The 19,351-nt window shown below is 46.2% G+C and overlaps 1 protein-coding gene across 2 annotated transcripts in view; it reads left to right on the top strand.

Annotated features, from left to right (window-relative positions):
• Window positions 1-18,315, top strand: part of LOC141581226 (sulfotransferase 2A1-like) — a 33,720-nt gene extending 15,405 nt beyond the window's left edge. For both annotated transcript variants that reach the window (XM_074385897.1, XM_074385896.1), the window contains exons 2-6: window positions 1,393-1,601; window positions 3,036-3,162; window positions 4,406-4,500; window positions 7,598-7,778; window positions 17,046-18,315. In XM_074385897.1, the coding sequence (XP_074241998.1) occupies window positions 1,542-1,601; window positions 3,036-3,162; window positions 4,406-4,500; window positions 7,598-7,778; window positions 17,046-17,158 (576 nt within the window). In that variant the 5' untranslated portion in view covers window positions 1,393-1,541 and the 3' untranslated portion in view covers window positions 17,159-18,315. The remainder of the gene's footprint in view (window positions 1-1,392; window positions 1,602-3,035; window positions 3,163-4,405; window positions 4,501-7,597; window positions 7,779-17,045) is intronic.
• Window positions 18,316-19,351: the final 1,036 nt, after the last annotated feature.

The following is a 19,351-nucleotide window of genomic DNA, read 5'->3' as shown; positions in this document are numbered from 1 at the left end:
AGGCTCAATATCTCGGTGATGGAATGATCTGTGCAGCAAAACGCCGTGGCACGTGTCTACCTGTGTAACAAACCTGCATATCCTGCACAAGTACCCCTAAACTTGGCTGGGCACGGTGGCTCATGCCTGTAATCCCAGCACTTTGGGAGGCTGAGGTGGGTGGATCACCTGAGGTCGGGAGTTCAAGGCCAGCCTGACCAACATGGAGAAACCCTGTCTCTACTAAAAATACGAAATTAGCCGGGCATGGTGATGCATGCCTGTAATCCCAGCTACTCAGGAAGCTGAGGCAGGAGAATCGCTTAAACCTGGGAGGCAGAGGTTGCGGTGAGCTGAGATTACACCATTGCACTCCAGCCTGGGTAATGAGAGCAAAACTCTGTCTCGAAACGGAAATTTGGGGAAAAAAAATTAAAAACCCTGGATAAAGAAAATGTGGTACTTTGACATAGTGAAGTGCTACTTAGCCATAAAAAAGAACGAGAAGCTGTCATTTGCAACAACGTGGATAGAACTGGAGGTCATTGTGGTCAATGAAATCAGCCAGGCACAGAGGGCCAGACATTGCGTGCTCTCACTTCTTTGTGGGAGCTAAAAATCACAGCAATTAAACTCATGGAGATAGCGAGAAATAATGATGCTCACCAGAGGCTGGGAAGGGAAGTGGATGGGTGGGTGGGAGTGAGGGTGGCTAATGGACACATAGAAAATAGAAAAGAATAAGGGGCCGGGCGTGGTGGCTCATACCTGTAATCCCAGCACTTTGGGAGGCCGAGGCAGGTGGATCATGAGGTCAAGAGATCAAGACCATCCTGGTCAACATGGTGAAACCCCATCTCTACCAAAAAAATACAAAAAATTAGCTGGGCATGGTGGCGCGTGCCTGTAATCCCAGCTACTCAGGAGGCGGAGGCTGAGGCAAGAGAATTGGCTGAACCCAGGAGGCAGAGGTTGTGGTGAGCCGAGATCGTGCCATTGCACTCCAGCCTGGGTAACAAGAGCGAAACTCTGTCTCAATAAAAAAAAAAAGAAAGAAAGAAAAAAGAAAATAGAAAAGAATAAATAAGACCTGGTATTTGATAGCACAACAGGGTGACTGTAGTCAATAATAATTTAGCTATCGTCGATAACTAAAATAGTAAATTGGGTTGCTTGTAACACGAAGAATAAATGCTTGAGGAAATGGATGTCCCATTTTCCACGATGTAATTAGTATGCATTGCATGCCAGTATCAAAACATCTTATGTACCCTGTAAATATATACACCTACCATGTGGTCACGAAAGTTAAAAATTAAAAAAAAAAAACTCCAGGGCCCTTAATAGATGAAATATCTTCACCATGTGGATACAACAGAATAAAATAGGATTGTCCATTTATTTTACAACCAGGAACACACTGGATAACTGAAATCCTCAATTTAATCCGCTTCAACGGGGACCCTACCTGGATCCAAACGGTACCGGTTTTTTTGAGGTCCCCATGGATAGAGGATGCTCGTTTTCAGAAAGACCTAATTAATCAAAATGGACCACGCCTCATGGTTTCACATCTCCCTGTGCAACTCTTCCCCAGATCCTACTTCAGCTGCAACGCCAAGGTGAGTAGGCTGGTCCCTTTTCAGGAATCCCAGGACATGTTTTCTCATTTGGTGAAATGCTGAATGTGAGGAAGTAGTCCAAATCCATGCATGGGTTTTAGTGTTCTCTACTCCGCATCTGCGCACCTGTAATTAACTGACCACAGCACTGCCAGTGAACTCAGAGGTCAGCTCTGGGGTTTTCTTTTCTTTTTTTCTCCTGCCTTCCTTCCTTCCTTCCTCTCCCTCCCACTCTCTCTTTTTCTTTCGCTCTTGTTTTTTTTTTTTTTTTTTTTGAGACGGAGTTTCGCTCTTGTTACCCAGGCTGGAGTGCAATGGCGCGATCTCGGCTCACCGCAACCTCCGCCTCCCGGGTTCAGGCAATTCTCCTGCCTCAGCCTCCTGAGTAGCTGGGATTACAGGAACGCACCACCATGCCCAGCTAGTTTTTTTGTATGTTTAGTAGAGACGGGGTTTCACCATGTTGACCAGGATGGTCTCGATCTCTTGACCTCATGATCCACCTGCCTCGGCCTCCCAAAGTGCTGAGATTACAGGCTTGAGCCACCGCGCCCGGCCTTTTTTTGTTTTTTGTTTTTTTGAGGCAGGGTCTCACTCTGTCACCCAGGCTGGAGTGCAGTGGTGTGACCTCATCTCACTGCATCCTCAGCCTCCTGGATTCAATTCTCCTGCCTCAGTCTCCCCAGTAGCTGGAATTACAGGTACATGCCACCACACCCAGCTAATTTTTCTTTTTTTCTTTTTCTTTTTGTTTTTTTGAGACGGAGTTTCGCTCTTGTTACCCAGGCTGGAGTGCAATGGCGCGATCTCGGCTCACTGCAACCTCCGCCTCCTGGGTTCAGGCAATTCTCCTGCCTCAGCCTCCTGAGTAGCTGGGATTACAGGCGCGCACCACCATGCCCATCTAATTTTTTGTATTTTTAGTAGAGACGGGGTTTCACCATGTTGACCAGGATGGTCTTGATCTCTCGACTTCATGATCCACCTGCCTCGGCCTCCCAAAGTGCTGGGATTACAGGCTTGAGCCACCGCGACCCGCTAATTTTTGTATTTTTAGTAGAGACAGGGTTTTGCTGTGTTGGCCAGGATGGTCTTGATCTCTTGACCTCATGATCCACTCACCTCAGCCTCCCAAAATCCTGGGATTACACCGTGCCCAGCCAGATTTTTCTTCATGTAGTGAAACACGGTAACTGTGACTACTTAATTAAACCTGCTCAAGGTTAAGAACAACTTAGCATCTTTACCTAAGAGCAAAGGGAACGGCGGAAGGGGAGGGGAGCTTGTACTGAAGACTGAAGACTTCTGTTTTATAATCCCAGCTGTGTTTCCACAGATGAGCAGACTGGGCTTGACATGTGAGGGAATGTGGGACACGGAGGAGAGCAGACAGAGATTTGAACTGCACTTTGGTCAATTTCCTTTCTCTTGTAGGTTGTTTACATCCTAAGGAATCCAAAAGATATTATTACATCTATTTATCATGTATCAAGAGGATTCGTATATAGGAAGCAACCAGAGAATTTTGATGAATTCTTGAACCGGTTTATCAAAGGTGATGGTAAGTAAACCCAAACCTCTCATTTTAAAATTTTGGAATAATAATAATCAGGGTAATGTCAGAAGTATGATTCATGATGCATTGTTTTTAAAAAGTAAATCTATAGGCCGGGCGCGGTGGCTCAAACCTGTAATCCCAGCACTTTGGGAGGCCGAGGCGGGTGGATCACGAGGTCGAGAGCTCGAGACCATCCTGGTCAACATGGTGAAACCCCGTCTCTACTAAAAATACAAAAAATTAGCTGGGCATGGTGGCACGTGCCTGTAATCCCAGCTACTCAGGAGGCTGAGGCAGGAGAATTGCTTGAACCCAGGAGGCGGAGGTTGCGGTGAGCCGAGATCGCGCCATTGCACTCCAGCCTGGGTAACAAAAGCGAAACTCCATCTCAAAAAAAAAAAAAAAAAAAAAAAAAGGAAATCTATGTTCTATAAATCTTTAAAATCTACCCAATGTCTTAAGAAGAATTTAGTAGGAGGCCAGAGATAATAGGATTTTTAAAAATTTTTACTTGTTTTAATTTAAATTTAAGTTTAAAATTTTAATTTTAACTCTTTATCTGCAGTATCCTAAATATTTCTTCCAATTTGTCAGTTTTTTAAAAACTCTTTTTTGGTCTCGTCATGTAAAAAAAATGTATATTCGTATTTTAATCTTTTATTCATCCCATCAGGGTTTTGAATCATAGTGAGAAAGGGTTTTTTTGTTTGTTTGGTTGTTTGGTTTTTTTTTTTATTTTTTTGAGACGGAGTTTCGCTCTTGTTACCCAGGCTGGAGTGCAATGGCGCCATCTCGGCTCACCGCAACCTCCGCCTCCTGGGTTCAGGCAATTCTCCTGCCTCAGCCTCCTGAGTAGCTGGGATTACAGGCACGTGCCACCATGCCCAGCTAGTTTTTTTTTTGCATTTTTAGTAGAGACGGGGTTTCACCATGTTGACCGCGATGGTCTCGATCTCTTGACCTCGTGATCCACCCACCTCGGCCTCCCAAAGTGCTGGGATTACAGGCGTGAGCCACCGCGCCCGGCCTGAGTATAGTTTTTTCTTAGTATACAGAGAAAATGTGTCTTAGATTTGTTGATTTATTTAATCATTTTGTTTTAATCTTCTAGAGAAAAGGCTTGGCATCATTTACCTAATATATTCCACAAAACACATATGATCTTCACTAAGGAATGGCCATACATATTTATGGGTACAAGTTCGAGAGAAATCATAGCCTTTACCTCTTTTTCCTGTCATTGTAGTGCATTATGGATCTTGGTTTGATCACACCCTTGGATGGATAAAGAAGAGAGACATGGGGTCCTTCCTACTAATTTTCTATGAGGAGCTGCAGAGGGTAATTCCCTTTTCTGTCCCTCCCAGAGTTAGCCGTATTTCCTCTCCCCTCCTAGATTCCTCTTCTGTTCCTCTAGGCAGAGTCATTCATGAGGAGCAGTGGGTGTAGTGGTGGAGATCTTGATTTCTTTTTTGTTTGTTTGTTTTTTGTTTTTTGTTTGTTTTTTTGAGACGGACTTTCGCTCTTGTTACCCAGGCTGGAGTGCAATGGCGCGATCTCGGCTCACCGCAACCTCCGCCTCCTGGGTTCAGGCAATTCTCCTGCCTCAGCCTCCTGAGTAGCTGGGATTACAGGCACGCGCCACCATGCCCAGCTAATTTTTTGTATTTTTAGTAGAGACGGGGTTTCACCATGTTGACCAGGATGGTCTCGATCTCTTGACCTCGTGATCCACCCGCCTCGGCTTCCCAAAGTGCTGGGATTACAGGCTTGAGCCACCGCACCCGGCCATATCTTGATTTCTTTTTTTTTTTTCATATCTTGATTTCATTGGTGAGGCTTTGTGCCATTGACTGGGAAACTTCGGTGAGTTCTAAACCACTCTGTGCCTCACTGTCCACATTCCTGAACCCAGATAACGATAGTAACTAACTTACTAAACTGTGAGAATAAAACCAAAGTATTTAGAATAGTGTCTGGCATGGTGAGTATGTTAGCCGTGTCACTGTTATAGACGTAAGCTTCTTCCACATGTATGTCCAATTTTAGGATAAGATACTTTATTTTTCTTATTTTTTATTTTTTGTGTTTTTCTAAGATGAGATTTCACCCTGATGGCCACGCTGGTCTTGAACTTCTGACCTCAGGTGATCCACCCACCTCGGCTTCCCAAAGTGCTAGGATTACAGGTGTGAGCCCCCGCGCCCGGCAGGATAAGATACTCCTATGGAGCGGGGCCAGAATGGCATCCTGGCACATCTCCTAGTCCCTTTGCTTACGCACACTTCCCAAGCAGCTTAATATGTACTTTTACAAGGAGATTATTTACAGAAAGGTGACTTCCACCTGAAAACTCCTACATCTCATCAATAAGTTCTATGAAAGCACCGATACTTACCTCCAACCTGAGACCCACAGACGGTGCAATTGACTGCAGGACTGCTGAGCCAGGCACAAGCCATTTCACATGCACTTTCAGACATTGCTCCTGGTGACAGCCCTCCAGTGAGAGCTCACAAAGGAGCAGGCCTTGGAGGGGAGCGATGGCAGAAATCCAACCCTCGTAGACTTGGTGCAGCCGTTCCGGTGCCAATAGCAACGGCCATTTGGAATAGTAACTTTCCAGGGCCGGGCGCGGTGGCTCAAGCCTGTAATCCCAGCACTTTGGGAGGCCAAGGCGGGTGGATCACGAGGTCAGGAGATCAAGACCATCCTAGTCAACATGGTGAAACCCCATCTCTGCTAAAAATACAAAAAATCAGCTGGGCATGGTGGCTCGTGCCTGTAATCCCAGCTACTCAGGAGGCTGAGGCAGGAGAATTGCCTGAACCCAGGAGACAGAGGTTGCGGTGAGCCGAGATCGCGCCATTGCACTCCAGCCTGGGTAACAAGAGCGAAACTCCGTCTCAAAAAAAAAAAAAAAAAAAAAAGGAATAGTAACTTTCCAGATGTGCCTCTGTCAGCCCATTGAATCCAGTGACCACTGAAATGTCAGGTTCTCTTGGATCATGTAGAGCTATTTTAGGAAAGTGTCTGCCCGTGGGAAAGCTCCATTTCCCAGCCTCTCCTTGTGTCTATATAGGGGAATATGTCTTGGTTTTGCCAATGGAATCTGCAAATGAAAAGTCGGTGTTACTTCGGGATAGACGAGATGCAGAAAGGGGTTCTTCCGGCCGGGCGCGGTGGCTCACGCCTGTAATCCCAGCACTTTGGGAGGCCGAGGCGGGTGGATCATGAGGTCAGTAGATCGAGACCATCCTGTTCAACATGGTGAAACCCCGTCTCTACTAAAAATACAAAACATTAGTTGGGCATGGTGGCGCCTGCCTGTAATCCCAGCTACTCAGGAGGCTGAGGCAGGAGAATTGTCTGAACCCAGGAGGCGGAGGTTGCGGTGAGCCGAGATTGCGCCATTGCACTCCAGCCTGGGTAACAAGAGCGAAACTCCGTCTCAAAAAAAAAAGAAAGGGGTGCTTCTTTTCTGTGTTATCATTCCCCGTTCACCAGTGGAAGAGACGAAAGTGCAGACACACATGAAGGACAGAGCCACACGACGGCGGGAGGTTAGCACCGTCAGTGGTCACATTAAAATCCATGTGACTGGCCGGGCGCGGTGGCTCAAGCCTGTAATCCCGGCACTTTGGGAGGCCGAGGCGGGTGGATCACGAGGTCAAGAGATCGAGACCATCCTGGTCAACATGGTGAAACCCCGTCTCTACTAAAAATACAAAAAATTAGCTGGGCATGGTGGCGCGTGCCTGTAATCCCAGCTACTCAGGAGGCTGAGGCAGGAGAATTGCCTGAACCCAGGAGGTGGAGGTTGCGGTGAGCCGAGATTGCACCATTGCACTCTAGCCTGGGTAACAAGAGCGAAACTCCGTCTCAAAAAAAAAAAAAATATATATATATATATATATATATATATATATATATATATATATATATATAAATTAGCTGGGCATGGTGGCGTGTGCCTGTAATCCCAGCTACTCAGGAGGCGGAGGCAGGAGAATTGCCTGAACCCAGGAGGCGGAGGTTGCGGTGAGCCGAGATCGTGCCATTGCACTCCAGCCTGGGTAACAAGAGCGAAACTCCGTCTCAAAAAAAAAAAAAAAAAAAAAAAAAAAAATCCATGTGACTAGCAGAATCCACACTAAACTTTGTGTGTGCAAGATAACAGCTTAGTGCTGAATGTCAGGCGTTGAAGGCAGGTTACCAGATCCGCTCACATTAGCTTCCAATACAACCCTCGTAATTAACTTCCATGGTAGACACTTTTGTAATTTCCATTTTACAAGCCTGAATGTGGAGGCCTGTAGGAAGCCAGAAATGGCAGAGGGTTGCGCAGGTATGTGTTTGACCTTGGCTGGAACTCAGGCGTCTGTTCCACAATCAGTTCTTGTAGCCACCATCTGCTGACAGTGTTTTCTTTCTGTAGGACCCCAGGGGCAGTGTGGAGAAGATTTGTCAATTTCTTGGTAAAAAGTTGACGCCAGGAGAAATTGATTTAGTCATTCAACACAGTTCTTTCTCAGCCATGAAAGAGAACAAAATGTCTGACCATTTTGCCATGGACAGTCGTCTGCAGAAAGCAATCATTTCGCCAATGCTGAGAAAAGGTAAGAGGAGGTGGCTGGAGGGGCAGTGCTGCATCCTAGGCATAATCGTCTTTTAAAAAACATTTATTTATTTATTTACTTATTATGCTTGAAGTTCCGGGGCGCATGTGCAGATTGTGCAGGTTTGTTACATAGGCACACACGTCATCTACATTAGGTATTTCTCCTAATGCTATCCCTCCCCAATCCCCCCACCCGTTGCCAGTCCTCCCCTAGCCCCCCACCCCCCAGGCCCCAGTGTGTAGTGCTCCCCTCCCTGTATCCGTGTCTTCTCATTGTTCAACACCCACCTATGAGTGAGAACATGTGGTGTTTGGTTTTCTGTTCTGTGTCAGTTTGCTGAGAATGATGGTTTCCAGTTTCATCCATGTCGCTGCAAAGGACATGAACTCATCCTTTTTTATGGCTGCATAGTATTCCATGGTGTATATGTGCCATCATTCTGTTATAAAGACGCATGCACATGTATGTTTATTTCTGCACTGTTCATGATAGGAAAGACTTGGAACCAACCCAAATGCCCATCAATGATAGAATGGACAAAGGAAATGTGGCACATATATCGTCTTTTTTTTTTTTTTTTTTTTTTTTTGAGATGGAATTTCGCTCTTGTTACCCAGGCTGGAGTGCAATGGCGCGATCTCGGCTCACTGCAACCTCCGCCTCCCGGGTTCAGGCAATTCTCCTGCCTCAGCCTCCTGAGTAGCTGGGATTACAGGCACGCGCCACCATGCCCAGCTAATTTTTTGTATTTTTAGTAGAGACGGGGTTTCACTATGTTGACCAGGATGGTCTCGATCTCTCGACCTCGTGATCCACCCGCCTCGGCCTCCCAAAGTGCTGGGATTACAGGCTTGAGCCACCGCGCCCGGCCTCATTTTTTTTTTTTTTTGAGACGGACTTTCGCTCTTGTTACCCAGGCTGGAGTGCAATGGCGCGATCTCGGCTCTCCGCAACCTCCGCCTCCTGGGTTCAGGCAATTCTCCTGCCTCAGCCTCCTGAGTAGCTGGGATTACAGGCATGCACCACCATGCCCAGCTAAGTTTTTGTATTTTTAGTAGAGACGGGGTTTCACCATGTTGACCAGGATGGTCTAGATCTCTCGACCTTGTGATCCGCCCGCCTCGGCCTCCCAAAGTGCTGAGATTACAAGCTTGAGCCACCGCGCCCGGCCCATATGTCGTCTTTTAACATTCATATATAGCACAAGACATGGAAACAGATGTGTTTGAGTCTTGACTATCCCATGCTCCATTTTTGAGGAGATTGGTTATTTATCGAATAAATATTAAAATAGACCTGAAAATACTAGAGGAAGAAAGGGTTGGAAGATACGTTGCTCATCTTGTCTTCCTCTGAACAGTGATTGCTTCTGTCAGGATAATAGACAACCTGGAATCAGTGCCCCCTGGCAGATCTTTGTTTGTTAGATGCTCTAGGTGATCTTTACTGCTTTAACTTTTCATTTTGAAGGAATTGTAGATTCCCAGGAAGTTGCAAAAATAGTACAAAGAGGTCCTGTGTGTCCTTCACCCGGTGTCCCCCAGTGGCAGTGTTTTCATAATGATAGTACTGCATGAAAACCAGGAGGCCGGGCGCGGTGGCTCAAGCCTGTAATCCCAGCACTTTGGGAGGCCGAGGCGGGTGGATCACAAGGTCAAGAGATCGACACCATCCTGGTCAACATGGTGAAACCCTCGTCTCTACTAAAAATACAAAAAATTAGCTGGGCATGGTGGTGCGTGCCTGTAATCCCAGCTACTTAGGAGGCTGAGGCAGGAGAATTGCCTGAACCCAGGACGCAGAGGTTGCGGTGAGCCGAGATCGTGCCATTGCACTCCAGCCTGGGTAACGAGAGTGAAACTCCGTCTCAAAAAAAAAAAAAAAAGAAGAAAAGGAAAGAAAACCAGGAGGCTGGGCACAGTAGTTCATGCCTGTCATCCCAGCACTTTGGGAGGCCGAGGCAGGCAAGTCACCTGAGGTCAGGAGTTCAAGACCAGCCTGGCCGACATGGTGAAACCCTGTCTCTACTAAAAATACAAAAAATTTAGCCAGATATGATAGTGCACACCTGTAATCCCACCTACTCAGGAGGCTGAGGCAGGAGAATTGCTTGAAGCTGGGAGGCAGAGGTTGCCGTGAGCTGAGATGGCGCCATTATACTCCAACATGGGCAACAAGAATAAAAGTCCGTCTCAAATATGAGTGAAAAAACAAACGAATGAACAAATAAACAAACAAAACAAAACACCAGGAAACTGACATCACAGAATCCACAGATCTTGTGAAGATGTAGCTAGTTTTTAATTTAATTTTATTTTATTTTTAAAGACGGGGTTTCACCATGTTGATCAGGCTGGTCTTGAACTCCTGACCTCAGGTGATCCACCCACCTTGGCCTCCAAAGAGCTTGGATTACAGGCTTGAGACACCACGCCCGGCCGATGCACCTAGTTTTACATGCACTCGTGTGTGTGTGTATATTTCTGTGACATTATATCACATATATCGAGTCATGGCATGCCACCACCATGAAGATGTGGGTCTATTCCATAGCAACAAACGTCTCTCACGTTACCCTTTACAGCCACGTTCACCATCTCCCAGTGTCACCCATAACCCCTAGTGATCACTAATCTGTTCAACGTACTTACAATTCTGTCATGTTGTGAATGTTATGTAAATGGAATCATACCGTAGATAACTTTTGGATATTTTCATTCAACATCGTACCTTGGAGATACATTCAAGTTTGTGCCTGTACCAACTGTTCTTCCTTTATATTGCTGAGTGGTATCCCATGGGGGTGAATATAGCGGTTTGCTTAACCATCCACCTGTTGAAGAACATTTAGATTGTTTACAATGTTTCCTGCTACAAATAAAGCTGCTATTACTGGTCATGTATGGGTGGGCACAGGGACTACGCCTGTAATCCCAGCGCTTTGGGAGGCCAAGGTGGGCGGATCACCTGAGTTCAGGAGTTCGAGACCAGCCTGGCTAACATGTGAAACCCCTTTACAAAGTACAAATCATTTTGTATTTTGTAAAAATACAAAAGATTAGGCGTGGTGGTGTGGGCCTGCAATCTTAGCTACTTGGGAGGCTGAAGCAAGAGAATTCCTTGAATTCAGGAGGCAGAGGTTGCAGTGATCCGAGATGGTGCCATTGCACTCTAGCTTGGGCAACAAGAGCAAAACTCCATCTCAAAAAAAAAAAAAAGTCATGTCCAAGTTTTGGTTTGGACATGCATTTTTTTTTTTTTTTTTTTTTTGAGACGGGGTTTCGCTCTTGTTACCCAGGCTGGAGTGCAATGGCACGATCTCGGCTCACCGCAACCTCCGCCCCCTGGGTTCAAGCAATTCTCCTGCCTCAGCCTCCTGAGTAGCTGGGATTACAGGCACGCGCCACCATGCCCAGCTAATTTTTGTATTTTTAGTAGAGACGGGGTTTCACCATGTTGACCAGGATGGTCTCGATCTCTCGACCTCGTGATCCACCCGCCTCGGCCTCCCAAAGTGCTGGGATTACAGGCTTGAGCCACCGCGCCCGGCGCTGGACATGCATTTTTATTACTCTGGGATAAATGGCCAGGGGTACAATTGATGTGCAATATAATAAGCAAATGGTTAGTTCTAAAATAAGTTGCTGTTTTTTGGAGTGGCGGTACACTTGTACCAATGACATACAATGAATGGTCTTTAGAGGTATCATTCACTCAACAAAAATATAAGGTGTTGGCTGGGCATGGTGGCTCACACCTGTACTCCCAGCCCTTTGGGAGGCCAAGGCATGTGGATCATGAGGTCAGGAGTTCGAGACCAGCCTGGCTAACGTGGTGAAACCTGTTCTCTACTAAAAATACAAAAAAAGAATTAGCTGGGTATGGTGACAGATGCCTGTAATCTCAACTACTCGGGAGGCTGAGGCAGGAGAATCACTTGAACCCGGGAGTTGGAGGTTGCAGTGAGCCGAGATCGCACCACTGTACTCCAGCCTGGGTAACAGCATGACTCTGTCTCTGAAGAGAAAAGAAATAAAAAATTTAAAACTATAAGATGTCTAGCTTCACCAATTCGAGGCAGCAGATACTTGGTTATGCAGAATGCAAACTGTGATCACTTTCACCATATATATATATATATATATTTTTTTTTTTTTTTTTTTTTTTGAGATGGAGTTTCGCTCTTGTTACCCAGGCTGGAGTGCAATGGCATGATCTCGGCTCACCGCAACCTCCGCCTCCTGGGTTCAGGCAATTCTCCTGCCTCAGCCTCCTGAGTAGCTGGGATTACAGGCACGCGCCACCATGCCCAGCTAATGTTTTGTATTTTTAGTAGAGATGGGGTTTCACCATGTTGACCAGGATGGTCTCGATCTTTTGACCTCGTGATCCACCCGCCTTGGCCTCCCAAAGTGCTGGGATTACAGGCGTGAGCCACCGCGCCCGGCCACAAGTATATATTATTTTGCGACAGGGTCTCACTCTGTTGCCCAGGCTAGAGTGCAGTGGTACAGTCATAGCTCACTGCAGCTTTAAACTCCCAAGCTCAAGCATTTCTCTAGCCTCAGCCTTTCAGGTAGCTGGGACCACAGGTGTGCACCACCATACCTAGATATTTTTTTTTCTTGTAGAGACAGGGTTTTGCTATGTTTTCCAGGCTGGTGTGGAGCTCCTGGGCTCAAGCAATCCTTCTGCCTCAGTCTCCCAAAGGAAAGATGAGTGATTGCTGGGGACTGAGGTCAGGTTGGGTAGAATTGCTGAGATTACAGGTGTGAGTCACTGCACTGGGCCACGCTTTTTTTTTTTTTTTTTTTTGAGAAGGAGTTTCGCTCTTGTTACCCAGGCTGGAGTGCAATGGCACAATCTTGGCTCACTGCAACCTCTGTCTTCTGGGTTCAAGCAATTCTACTGCCTCAGCCTCCCGAGCACCTGGGATTACAGGTGACCACCATCACACCTGGCCTGGCCTAGAAATCATTTTTCTTTTTTTTCTTCCTGAGACGGAGTTTCGCTCTTGTTACCCAGGCTGGAGTGCAATGGCGCGATCTCGGCTCACCGCAACCTCCGCCTCCTGGGTTCAGGCAATTCTGCTGCCTCAGCCTCCTGAGTAGCTGGGATTACAGGCACGTGCCACCATGCCCAGCTAATTTTTTGTATTTTTAGTAGAGACGGGGTTTCACCATGTTAACCAGGTTGGTCTCGATCTCTTGACCTCGTGATCCACCCGCCTTGGCCTCCCAAAGTGCTGGGATTACAGGCGTGAGCCACCGCGCCTAGCCCGGGCCATGCTTTTGATGGGTTCTTTCATTCAGGCTATAATCTAAAGCAGATGATGTAGCCATTTCTGTGCTTTTCCTTATGCCTGCCTTGATCTCATTTTGCCTCTCTAGGCCTGGCTGCTTTCATACCGAAGCTTCCCTCCATCAAGTCCTTTCTTCTTTCCTAGATTATGCCAGCTGCAGACAGGGTTGTGGAGTAGTAACTGCATTTGGGGAGTTCTGGGACTATTTCCAGAAAATACAAAATGATTTGCTGCTACCCAAAAAACTCAAACCTATAAATAGGTTGCTTCAGATGGGGGAAGCAGAGCTTTTAATTCTCTCATCACAGTAATCTGTAGAATGAAACATAAATGCCTGATTTCTCACTTGCTGAATATAAATCTTAGGAAATACTGAAAATTAACTTTAAAAAGGTCAGGAGGGCTCGGCTCAGTGGCTCACGCCTGTAATCCCAGCGCTTTGGGAGGCTGAGGCAGGTGGATCACGAGGTCAAGAGATCGAGACCAACCTGGTCAACATGGTGAAACCCCGTCTCTACTAAAAATACAAAAAATTAGCTGGGCATGGTGGTGCGTGCCTGAAATCCCAGCTACTCAGGAGGCTGAGGCAGGAGAATTGCCTGAACCCAGGAGGCAGAGATTGTGGTGAGCCGAGATCGCGCCATTGCACTCCAGCCTGGGTAACAGGATCGAAACTCGGTGTCTCAAAAAAAAAGGTCAGGAGTGGCCTTGCACTCATTTGACCAAAAAAGGACTCTTGTAGCAAAAGGAAGTCTCTCATAAACAATTTCTTGGATATAAAATTAAGGTTAGGGGGTTGGAGGTACGATGAGACTAAGATATTTTCACAAAGAAACGTTTTCAAAAGTCATAACAGTCAGGGGTGGTGGCTCGTGTCTGTAATCCCAGCACTTTGGGAGGCTAAGGGGGGTGGATCACCTGAGGTCAGAAGTTTGAGACCAGCCGACTAACATGGTGAAACACTGTCTCTACTAAAAATATGAAATTAGCCGTGCATGGTGGCGCATACCTATAATCCCAGCTACTTGGGAGGCTGAGGCAGGAGAATTGCTTGAACCTGGGAGGCGGAGGTTGTGGTGAGCTGAGATCACACCATTGCACTCCAGTCTGGGCAACAAGAACAAAACTCCGTATCAAAAAAAAAAAAAAAGAAAACCCAGTAACAACACTTGTTCAGTTTCAGAATGGGCCTCCTGCCGAGATAGATGTTGTACTCCACCACAGTGATTTTTTTTTTTTTTTTTTTTTTTTTTTTTTTTTTTTTTTTTTTTGTGAGACGGAGTTTCGCTCTTGTTACCCAGGCTGGAGTGCAATGGCGCGATCTCGGCTGACCGCAACCTCCGCCTCCTGGGTTCAGGCAATTCTCCTGCCTCAGCCTCCTGAGTAGCTGGGATTACAGGCACGCGCCACTGTGCCCAGCTGATTTTTTTGTATTTTTAGTAGAGACGGGGTTTCACCATGTTGACCAGGATGGTTTTGATTTCTTGACCTCGTGATCCACCCGCCTCGGCCTCCCAAAGTGCTGGGATTACAGGCTTGAGCCACCGCGTCCGGTCCCACAGTGATATTTTAAAGCAGAAATAATTTGTTCTGGTTATTGAATGTGGCATCTACTGGGGTCAGTGCCTTAACGAGTCTGTCTTTTCATACGGGCCCCACACGAATTCCTACGTTGTTGAGAATCTGTACAGAGCAATGGTTAAGCCCAATAGATAAAGCATCAGGGAAGTCTGTGTTACCCAGGCGCTGCCTTTTACTGTGTGACCTTCTACAGCAGGCATCCCCAAACTTTTTACACAGGGGGCCAGTTCACTGTCCCTCAGACCGTTGGAGGGCCGCCACATACTGTGCTTCTCTCACTGACCACCAATGAAAGAGGGGCCCCTTCCTGAAGTGCGGCGGGGAGGGGGGGCAGATAAATGGCCTCAGGGGGGCCGCATACAGCCTGCAGGCCTTAATTTGGGGACGCCTGATCTACAGGTTCACAAGAAACTGTGAGTAAAATAGTCACAGTAATAAGAGTTCCCACCTCAGAGGGTTTTGTGGATTAAAAGAGATAACCCTGGCCGGGTACGGTGGCTCACGCCTGTAATCCCAGCCCTTTGGGAGGCTGAGGCGAGTGGATCACCTGAGGTCAGGAGTTTGAGATCAGCCCAGCCAACGTGGTGAAACCCTGTCTCTACTAAAAATACAAACGTTTGCTGGGCATGGTTGTGCACTCCTGTAATCCTGTGTACTCAGGAGACTGAGGCAGGAGAATCACTGGAACCCTGGAGGTGGAAGTTGCAGTGAGCTCAGATCATGCCACTGCACTCCAGCCTGGGTGACAAGAGTGAAACTCCATCTCAAAAAATTAAAATACAAAAATTAAAAGAGGTAACTGATGCAAATCATGGTAGCTAATGTTGTGTTATTCATGTAATAGAAGCAATGCTAACAACTTAGACTACTCAGTAATGAAAAGGCCGATCTATTGATACATGCAGCCGCTCGGACGGATCCCAAGGGTATGATGCTGTGAACAAATTCAATGCCCAAAGGCACATAATATATAATTCCATTTACGTAGCATCCTCACAGTGACCCATGTATAGAGGTGGAGGGAAGATCGGTCTGTGATTGCTGGAGACTGAGGTCCGGTGGGGTAGAATGAGTAAGACTGGAGAATAGTAGCATGAGGAAACTCTGGGGATGGAATATTTTTGTTTCTCGGTTGCTGTGAGTTACACAAGTATGCACGTGGGATACAGTGGCAGGGTACACACGCATTTTACCGATGTCAATTTCCTGGCCACGATATTGTACTGTTGTCACATAAAATGTAACCTTTGGAGGAAATCTGGGTAAAGGGTGCATGAGCCGGGCACGGTGGCTCAAGCCTGTAATCCCAGCACTTTGGGAGGCTGAGGCGGGTGGATCACGAGGTCAAGAGATCGAGACCATCCTGGTCAACATGGTGAAACCCCGTCTCTACTAAAGGTGCAAAAAATTAGCTGGGCGTGGTGGCGCATGCCTGTAATCCCAGCTACTCAGGAGGCTGAGGCAGAAGAATTGCCTGAACCCAGGGGGCGGAGGTTGCGGTGAGCCGAGATCGCGCCATTGCACTCCAGCCTGGGTAACAAGAGCGAAACTCCGTCTCAAAAAAAAAAAAAAAAAAAAAAGAAAAAGGTGCATGAAACCTCTCTATCCTAATTTCGCAACTCCCTATGCATCTATATCTCAGAATTCAAAGTGTACAAACCTTTATGATCCGTTATATTATTATTATTAATTTTTGAGACAGGGTCTCACTCTGTCTCCCAGGCTGGAGTGCAGTGGTGCAATCACAGCTCACTGTAGTCTCAGTGTCCTGGGCTCAATTGATCCTCCCACCTCGGCCTCCTCGGTAGCTGGGATTACAGGCGTGCACCACACGCCTGGCTAATTTTTGTATTTTTTGTAGAGATGGGGTTTCACCGTGTCACATAGGCTGGTCTTGAACTCCTGGGCTCAAGTGATCCACCCACCTCAGCTTCCCAAAGTGTCCACTGTATTATTTAAAATCCACTGAAATTCTCTTAAATGGTTACCATTGTTTTTTTCAAACAGGGAGACTGAACCTCAGAGAGATTATGTAACTTTCTCTGTTTCTCCAAGCTAGTATGTGGCAGAAGCAGGATTTCAAACCTAATCTCTCTGATGCTATAAAGACTCAAAAGCGCGGCCCTCCATCCTGTGTCCCTTTTGCGCTCAGGGGCCTCTGGCAGTGCCTAAGAAGTGTGGAAAATTGCAGAAGTGCAAAGACAGGGGCCTCTGGCAGTGCCTAAGAAGCCCGAAAATTGCAGGGTGCCTCATGTTACTCCTCAGGGAGAATGTAGGCCAGGTGGACGAACCCACTGGGAAGCAGTCAGTGACCGTCTTGGTTTCACGTCCGGGGCTCTTCCTCGTGTTCTGATGTTTCCCTTTCCACGTCTGCTTGGCAGGAGTTTGTGGGGACTGGAAAAACCACTTCACTGTGGCCCAGAGTGAAGACTTTGACAAGTTCTTTCAAGAGAAGATGTCAAGTTTGGATCCAGGACTCTTCCCCTGGTTCTGAGCCTGCAACGCTCTTAAGGTTTCTGAGTGTTCTCTACTTTTTTTTCCCATTCTGCCTGGTGGTTCGCAAAATAAACACAGAGCCGAAAGTCACCTTCTTTCAATGGTTGAATCTCACCTGATGTAGAGTCTAGGATCGCCCTCTCTACTTATTCCTCATCACTAATTGTAAGAATGTATACATAATCAGTAACAATATCATTGGAGGTGTCTGTTTCTTTTAAACAACGACAGCAATAGTAATGCATTCTGTAAGGTTGAAGGGAATTGTATAAGAGAGCCCCGTGCCAACCTAAGCTTGAAATATGGAAAGAGGCCTGGCGCGGTGGCTCACGCCTATAATCCCAGCACTTTGGGAGGCTGAGATGGGTGAATCACGAGGTCAGGAGATCGAGATCATCCTGGTCAACATGGTGAAACCTCGTCTCTACTAAAAATACAAAAATTAGCTGGGCGTGGTGGCGCGTGCCTGTAATCCCAGCTACTCAGGAGGCTGAGGCAGGAGAATTGCTTGAATCCAGGAGGCGGAGGTTGCGGTGAGCCGAGATCGCGCCATTGCACTCCAGCCTGGGTAACAAGAGTGAAGCTCTGTCTCAAAAAAAAAAAAAAAAAAAAGAAACATGGAAAGAGCAGTTAGAAAGATAGTGATTGAATGAATACAATTATGACTGATAAAGCCAATACTGGGAAACATTAATTACTACTAACATTAATTATTAATGTTATTTTGACCTGTCCAAAAAACACCACTTGGTCTGTCCCACAGACCAAGTTATTCTATACGTGAGGTGTTAGGGGAGCAGATACTTGCCCAACTGAGTAAAATAGATCCTGGTCCCAAGTCATTCTTCAAATAAACAAAAGGATGATAAAAATTATTATTTGAAAATTTAAGCATATAGATACGTATCAATATTAATTATTTTAATCCATGGACATAGAATATTTATTTGTGTCAATTTTTTCATATTTGTCTTACAGTTTTCAGTGATCTTTTTACCTCCTTGATTAAATCTATTCCTAAGAATTTTATTCTTTTTGATGCTATTGTAAATGGGAACATGGTCTTCATTTCTTTTTCAGAAAGTTTGTTGTTAGTGTATAGAAATGCAAGTTCTTTTTGTTTGTTGATTAAAATAGCCATACTACCTAAAGTGATCTACAGATTCAATGTGATCCATATCAGAATCCCAATGGCGTTTTTCACAGAAATGGAAAAACAATTCTAAAATTCCTGTGGAACACAAAAGACCCCACATAGCCAAAGTGATTTTGAGAAAGAAAAAAAATCTGGAGACATCACACTACCTATCAAACTATATTACAAAGATATAGTAATCAAAATAGTATGGTACTGGCATAAAACAGACACAGTAGACCAATGGAACAGAATAAAGAGCCCAGAAATAAACGGATGCTTCTTTGGTCAACTAATCTTTGAGAAAAGTATCAAAAATACACAATGTGGGCTGGGTGCAATAGCTCATGCCTGTAGTCCCAGCACTTTGGGAGGCTGAGGTAGGCGAACCACTTGAGCTGAGATCATGCCACAGCACTCTAGCCTGGGTGATAAAGCAAGACTCAGTCTCAAACAACCCACAATGGGATATCATCTCACACCAATCGGAGTAGCTATTATTAAAAAGTAAAAAAATAAGCCGGGCGCGGTGGCTCAAGCCTGTAATCCCAGCACTTTGGGAGGCTGAGGCGGGCGGATCACGAGGTCGAGAGATCGAGACCATCCTGGTCAACACAGTGAAACCCCGTCTCTACTAAAAATACAAAACATTAGCTGGGCATGGTGGCGTGTGCCTGTAATCCCAGCTACTCAGGAGGCTGAGGCAGGAGAATTGCCTGAACCCAGGAGGCGGAGGTTGCGGTGAGCCGAGATCGTGCCATTGCACTCCAGCCTGGGTAACAAGAGCGAAACTCTATCTCAAAAAAAAAAAAAAAAAAAAAAAAAAAAAAAAAGGTGAAAAAATAGCCTGGGCGCAGTGGCTTACTCCTGTAATCCCAGCACTTTGGGAGGCTGAGGCGGGTGGATCACAAGGTCAAGAGTTCAAGACCAGCCTGGCCAACATGGTGAAACCCCATCTGTACTAAAAATACAAGAAATTAGCTGTAATCCCAGTTACTCAGGAGGCTGAGGCAGGAGAATTGCTTGAACTTGGGAGACAGAGGTTACAGTCAGCTG

The sequence above is a fragment of the Saimiri boliviensis genome, chromosome 14 (genome assembly GCF_048565385.1).
Source record: "Saimiri boliviensis isolate mSaiBol1 chromosome 14, mSaiBol1.pri, whole genome shotgun sequence".
Classification (NCBI taxonomy): domain Eukaryota; kingdom Metazoa; phylum Chordata; class Mammalia; order Primates; family Cebidae; genus Saimiri; species Saimiri boliviensis.
The sequence above is the reverse complement of the archived record's forward strand: the minus strand, read 5'-3'. Positions and strand labels throughout refer to the sequence as shown.